The following is a 7500-nucleotide window of genomic DNA, read 5'->3' on the forward strand; positions in this document are numbered from 1 at the left end:
AACCAGAGAACCAGAGAACCAGAGAACCAGAGCACCAGAGAACCAGAGCACCAGAGAACCAGAGAACCAGAGCCCCAGAGCCCCAGAGAACCAGAGCATCAGAGCACCAGAGCATCAGAGAACCAGAGAACCAGAGAACCAGAGCACCAGAGAACCAGAGAACCAGAGAACCAGAGAACCAGAGCACCAGAGCACCAGAGAACCAGAGAACCAGAGCACCAGAGAACCAGAGAACCAGAGCACCAGAGAACCAGAGCACCAGAGCACCAGAGAACCAGAGAACCAGAGAAACAGAGAACCAGAGCATCAATCAGCCAGAGAACCAGAGAACCAGAGAACCAGAGAACCAGAGAACCAGAGCATCAGAGAACCAGAGAACCAGAGAAACAGAGAACCAGAGCACCAGAGCACCAGAGAACCAAAGCATCAGAGAACCAGAGAACCAGGGAACCTGGCCTCCGAGGGAAAACCAGCCAAAGAGCCGGTTTCTAAGGATCTTTCTTTCATTGCGTTCTACCAGGTCTAATAGAACACCTTCCACATGTTCCACGCTCTGAGAGAACGGTTCCCCATACGGAACCACAGAGATGGAGAGACAGGGAGAGAGAGAGAGAGAGAGAGAGAGAGAGGGAGAGAGAGAGAGAGAGAGAGAGAGAGAAGGAGAGAGAGGGAGAGAGAGAGAGAGAGAGGGAGAGAGAGATGCAGATGGAGAGAGAGAGAGGGAGAGAGAGAGAGAGAGAGAGAGAGAATGAGAGAGAGGGAGAGAGAGATGCAGATGGAGAGAGAGAGAGAGAGAGAGAGAAGGAGAGAGAGGGAGAGAGAGATGCAGATGGAGAGAGAGAGAGAGAGAGAGAAGGAGAGGGAGAGAGAGAGAGAGAAGGAGAGAGAGGGAGAGAGAGATGCAGATGGAGAGAGAGAGAGAGAGAAGGAGAGAGAAGGAGAGAGAGGGAGAGAGAGATGCAGATGGAGAGAGAGAGAGAGAGAGAGAGAAGGAGAGAGAGGGAGAGAGAGATGCAGATGGAGAGAGAGAGAGAGAGAGAGAAGGAGAGGGAGAGAGAGAGAGAGAAGGAGAGAGAGGGAGAGAGAGATGCAGATGGAGAGAGAGAGAGAGAGAAGGAGAGAGAAGGAGAGAGAGGGAGAGAGAGATGCAGATGGAGAGAGAAAGAATGCCCGACAACATCCCAGACCTGCCGGTGGGCAGACTGACTCACTGTGGGATTTTGGTGCAGCGGGTCTGTCTGTCTGTCTGTCTGTCTGTCTGTCTGTCTGTCTGCCTGTCTGTCTGCCTGTCTGTCTGTCTGTCTGTCTGTCTGTCTGCCTGTCTGTCTGTCTGCCTGTCTGTCTGTCTGTCTGTCTGTCTGTCTGTCTGTCTGCCTGTCTGTCTGTCTGTCTGTCTGTCTGTCTGTCTGTCTGTCTGCCTGTCTGTCTGTCTGTCTGTCTGTCTGCCTGTCTGCCTGTCTGTCTGTCTGCCTGTGTTTGTCATGTTGTGGAATCTGGTTGTGTGAATCTGGTCAATAGTGAATTAGCAGAGTAAATGTGCGGAGGGTCAGAGGTCAGAGCGTTGGTCAGAGGAGTGTGCGGAGGGTCAGAGGTCAGAGGAGTGTGCGGAGGGTCAGAGGGAGGGTCGGCGTGCGTTCGGACGGACCTGCGACGTCGCTGGTCTTGACCTGGATGATGTAGGTGGTCATCTCCACCATCTCCTCCTCGTCCACCACGGCGGCCATCTCACACACCATGGTCCTCCTGGGCCCCTTGGTCCTGGACAGCCAGTCCTCGTAGCCGAACTCCGACACCTCCTCCGTGGTCAGGTTACGCGTGATCACCTGAGGGGAGGGGAGGAGCATGGATGTGTTTAAGAAAAATAAATAAATCTGCATACTTAGATCACAGGTTCAGTTTGGGTCAAACGACCTTCAGCCCAAGGTCATTGTGGCTGGTCTCCCTGATGAAGGTCATGTGACCGACGGCTTGGCATGATAATTAAAATCTCAAACTTGCACGTGACCTAAGCGTGCAGAAACCTTTTTGACCAGCTGATTACACTGTATCACATAAATATCATATATACATTATTACTGTACATATCTCTATGTTCCAGGTGTGACTGAGCTCATAAGAGTGATGGATTAATGTGCGTATCCTGTATTTTATTGATGCCCCCTGGTTCTATTGGTCAGGTTATTATGGGAATACACAAGTATTTGGATCAATGCCAGACAAGAAATATAGTCCCTATTTAATTTCACCAAGGGTTCCCTACAAGAACATACTGTACACGAAGGAAGGTAAAAAATATGGAAATATACGCATGCATGGAAACATATCCATAGCTTGTATTTCTGCCATTTGTTTTTTTTATCTGTAAAGCACTTTGAGATCTGTCTCGGCAAATGAGAAGCGCTATAAATCCAATTTATGATCATTGTTATTATCCTAAAGCAATCAGGGTGTGTGTGGTGCGTGCGCTGGTTTCCTGAGCAGCCCTGTCCTCGTCTACCCGGCGTGTGTGATCACCTGTCATGGCGTGGTGCTGTCGGGGACGACGTGGTCACCAAGCTAAAGAGTCCGGATCACAACCCCCTCCTCCACCAGCGCTCCTCTGAGAGGATTACTATGCTGCTGACAGCCCAGACCAGGACAAGCTCAGCCTCTAGCCTCCAGCCTCTAGCTCCTAACCCCCAGCCTCTCCCAGGACCAGATCTAGCCTCTAACCCCTAGCTCCTAACCCCCCAGCCCCTAGCTCCTAGCCTCTAATCTCCTGCCCCCAGCCCCTAGCCTCTAACCCCCAGCCCCTAGCCCTGCTCCGGCCCCAGCCTCATCCCCAGCCCCTCACCCCCCCCTCCCAGCTCCCCCACACCTGCCCCAGCCCCCCCACACCTGCCCCACCCTGGTCCTCACACCTGCCCCACCCTGGTCCTCACAGCTGCCCCAGCCCCTCCACACCTGCCCCACCCTGGTCCCCCACCTGCCCCACCCTGGTCCCCCACCTGCCCCACCCTGGTCCTCACACCTGCCCCCCCCTGGTCCTCACACCTGCCCCCCCCTGGTCCTCACACCTGCCCCACCCTGGTCCCCACACCTGCCCCACCCTGGTCCTCACACCTGCCCCCCCCTGGTCCCCACACCTGCCCCACCCTGGTCCTCACACCTGCCCCACCCTGGTCCTCACAGCTGCCCCCCCCTGGTCCTCACACCTGCCCCAGCCCCCCCACACCTGCCCCCCCCTGGTCCTCACACCTGCCCCACCCTGGTCCCCACACCTGCCCCCCCCTGGTCCTCACACCTGCCCCACCCTGGTCCTCACACCTGCCCCACCCTGGTCCTCACACCTGCCCCAGCCCCCCCACACCTGCCCCAGCCCCCCCACACCTGCCCCACCCTGGTCCTCACACCTGCCCCACCCTGGTCCTCACACCTGCCCCAGCCCCCTCACACCTGCCCCCCCCTGGTCCTCACACCTGCCCCCCCCTGGTCCCCACACCTGCCCCACCCTGGTCCTCACACCTGCCCCAGCCCCCTCACACCTGCCCCACCCTGGTCCTCACACCTGCCCCACCCTGGTCCTCACACCTGCCCCACCCTGGTCCTCACACCTGCCCCAGCCCCCCCACACCTGCCCCACCCTGGTCCTCACACCTGCCCCACCCTGGTCCTCACACCTGCCCCAGCCCCCCCACACCTGCCCCACCCTGGTCCTCACACCTGCCCCAGCCCCTCCACACCTGCCCCCCCCTGGTCCCCACACCTGCCCCACCCTGGTCCCCACCCAGCAGCAGCTCTCTGGTCAGGCTGAGGGTAGTCGTGTGTGTTCATCCATACTAGAGCACAGCTGCTTGTGATGCAGGGAGTGTACAGTCCTCTGGGTCAAGCCAAGGACACACACACACACATGCACACACACACACACTCACACACACACACACACACACACGCACACACACACACACGCACACACACACACACACACGCACACACGCACACGCACACGCACACACACACTCACACACACACACACACACACACACACACATACACTCACTCACACACACACACACACACACGCACACGCACACGCACACACTCACACACACACACACACACACACACACGCACACGCACACACACTCACACACACACACACACACACACACACACACTCTGCTGGATGGCTAAATCGGTCCTGACCAGCCAGCCGGTGTGCAGGCGTGTGTTTATAAGAGCAGGTGGGAGGAGACAGGCCTGCTGAGGACGTCTGTCTCAACATGGCCGACGCGGGAGGAGACAGGCCTGCTGAGGACACGTCTGTCTCAACATGGCCGACGCTGGCGGAGACAGGCCTGCTGAGGACGTGTCTGTCTCAACATGGCCGACGCTGGCGGAGACAGGCCTGCTGAGGACGTGTCTGTCTCAACATGGCCGACGCTGGCGGAGACAGGCCTGCTGAGGACGTCTGTCTCAACATGGCCGACGCTGGCGGAGACAGGCCTGCTGAGGACATCTGTCTCAACATGGCCGACGCTGGAGGAGCAGACCAACACACAAATACACCATTATTCTGTCCTGACAGGACTGGAGGGAAGGAGGGAAGATGTCTCTGGTCTCTCTCTGGTCTCTCTCTGCCGTTGGCCGCTGATTGAATTAGGCTAGTAGGACACGTCAGTGTCAGGGATAGGGCTAGGGTTAGGGTTAGGGCTAGTCAGGGATAGGGCTGGTCAGGGTTAGGGCTGGTCAGGGTTAGGGCTGGTCAGGGTTAGGGCTGGTCAGGGTTAGGGCTGGTCAGGGTTAGGGCTGGTCAGGGGGGATAGGGCTAGTCAGGGGTAGGGCTAGGGTTAGGGCTGGTCAGGGTTAGGGTTAGTCAGGGGGGATACCAGATCACTTGTAGATCTCCCTCTCCTACATCCATATTGCTCTGGGTCAAGATGTTCTTCAACGTTCAGCCATATCCAGTCAGTCACATGACCTTCGGCATGTTCAGAGAGCTGGGGTGTGAGGGAGGTCTTAGTTCCTCAAATACGGGGGGCTGGGATTGAGGTACTGGGACCTCTGACCTCTGAGCCTCTTTCCATGCCTGTGGGGCGGATGCTTCCTGGAAGGAGGAGTCACAGGGGAACAGGGTTGAGGGTTGAGGATCTTGGGTGGGATGCAGTCTGGGCCGGGGGTCTTACTAGTGTTAATAGCCCAGTGTTGGTGCAGCACAGCCCAGACCTGGAGAGTAGGAGGTTTCCTGGGGGATGGAAGGACGGCAGGAAGGCTCTTTATGTCCGGAGGTGGCAGAGATCGGTCGGGCAACTTTCAAATTAATGTCTTCAGCTATTCCCTCACTGTGTCCTTGCTCACAGCTGGGGGCCATGATTAGGCATGCAGGTTTTTGGATGCCACACATGGCTTGGATGTTTCGGTGCCAATTTTTTGAATTTTCTCTCTTAAGCTGTTCCACCTTACTTGGAAAAAATAATAATTTTTGGCACGCTTGATTTCTTTTTGAACACGTGCTCGGTAGAACTTTGTGGTGATGGATAATCTGTCACTGATGAAATATTTCTGCCTGAAAGCACTAAGATGTTTGATCTGAGGAGTGTAATCCAGGGTTTTTCAGAAGGGGGTATTTTGCTGGTTTTGGTTGGGAGGTGTTGATCCATGGCTGTTGTCATAGTGAAGTAGAGGGGGGACAGTGAGCCTCTCATACACCTCTCCCCATGGGGGGTGAGATCCATCTGCCCAAGCCAGTGAGAGCGGGCATCCCCAGGGGGCGGAGCTACACCTTTTTGCTCTTTTTTTGGCGTTGGTTAAGACAGGGTTACTCACAGTGTTGATGGTCTGAGAGGTGGGGTTGAGGGGGTTGGACGGTTTTGGGCCGTAAATCGTTTCAATCCTTCTTGGGATGTTTTTTCCACCCTTTCTCCCTCTTGGGGGAGATTTGAGGCGTATAACTCCCAGGCTGGTTAGATGTTGTTTCAGGCTGGGTCAGTTGAGGCGTATAACTCCCAGAATGGTTAGATGTTGTTTCAGGCTGGGTCAGTTGAGTCGTATAACTCCCAGGATGGTTAGATGTTGTTTCAGGCTGGGTCAGTTGAGGCGTATAACTCCCAGGATGGTTAGATGTTGTTTCAGGCTGGGTCAGTTGAGGCGTATAACTCCCAGGATGGTTAGATGTTGTTTCAGGCTGGGTCAGTTGAGGCGTATAACTCCCAGGATGGTTAGATGTTGTTTCAGGCTGGGTCAGTTGAGGCGTATAACTCCCAGGATGGTTAGATGTGGTTTCAGGCTGGGTCAGTTGAGTCGTATAACTCCCAGGATGGTTAGATGTTGTTTCAGGCTGGGTCAGTTGAGTCGTATAACTCCCAGGATGGTTAGATGTTGTTTCAGGCTGGGTCAGTTGAGGCGTATAACTCCCTGATAGTTAGATGTTGTTTCAGGCTGGGTCAGTTGGAGCCGTTTGTTCTGGAGGCTTTGAAGGAAGCTGCTGGTATACCTGAGGACGTCGTGATCATCGAACCTCCAGGAGAAGAAACTCTCCCCGGGGTCTCAGAGTCCGCCGGCCTCCAGCCTCTCCCAGATGATCAGAGGCCTGGGCCTCCAGACTCTCCCAGATGATCAGAGGCCTGGGCCTCCAGACTCTCCCAGATGATCAGAGTCCGCCGGCCTCCAGACTCTCCCAGATGATCAGAGGCCTGGGCCTCCAGACTCTCCCAGATGATCAGAGGCCTGGGCCTCCAGACTCTCCCAGATGATCAGAGGCCTGGGCCTCCAGACTCTCCCAGATGATCAGAGGCCTGGGCCTCCAGCCTCTCCCAGATGATCAGAGGCCTGGGCCTCCAGACTCTAACCCTAACCCAGATGATCAGAGGCCTGGGCCTCCACACAAAATACTAGGCCGACTTCAGAGCCTCTAGCAAAAATGGTGCTAGAAAGAATGCTGCAGCTCATTTCTCAGCCGGTCTGTGTGTGTGTGTGTGTGTGTGTGTGTGTGTGTGTGTGTGTGTGTGTGTGTGTGTGTGTGTGTGTGTGTGTGTGTGTGTGTGTGTGTGTGTGTGTGTGTGTGTGTGCGCTGTATGCGTGTGTGGAGAGTAGACTTTGCCAACTCCACCCCAGAGGAACTCTGACCCGTAAAGTGCCAGACTATGTGAGTGTGTGTGTGTGTGTGTGTGTGTGTGTGTGTGTGTGTGTGTGTGTATGTGTGTGTGTGTATGTGAGTGTGTATGTGTGTGTGTATGTGTGTGTGTGCACGTGTCTGTGTCTGAATCATGCAGTGACCTATCGCCTACAGGCATGGATCAGTGTGTGTGTGTGTGTGTGTGTGTGTGTGTGTGTGTGTGTGTGTGTGTCTGTCTGTGAGCCTACTGCATGTGTGTGTGTGTGTGTGTGTGTGTGTGTGTGTGTGTGTGTGTGGGGGAGTATTTTAATTTATTGTGCAACCACATGACTTTAGGCTGCGAGGCCTAGAAGTCTGACTCATATCTGAGTGTGTATCAGTGATCTATGATCTCTCTGTTCAGTCTG

General features: G+C 55.2%; 1 protein-coding gene across 1 annotated transcript in view; it reads right to left on the bottom strand.

The window, feature by feature from the left end:
- The window catches only part of loxhd1a (lipoxygenase homology PLAT domains 1a), a gene marked incomplete at both ends in the record, with an annotated part of 62672 nt that overhangs the window by 8514 nt on the left and 46658 nt on the right, over positions 1-7500 (bottom strand). The window contains 1 exon segment of the mRNA XM_084461245.1: positions 1646-1823. Within this exon segment, the coding sequence (XP_084317371.1) occupies positions 1646-1823 (178 nt within the window).

This window comes from Borostomias antarcticus (assembly GCF_949987555.1).
Source record: "Borostomias antarcticus genome assembly, chromosome: 2".
Taxonomy (NCBI): domain Eukaryota; kingdom Metazoa; phylum Chordata; class Actinopteri; order Stomiiformes; family Stomiidae; genus Borostomias; species Borostomias antarcticus.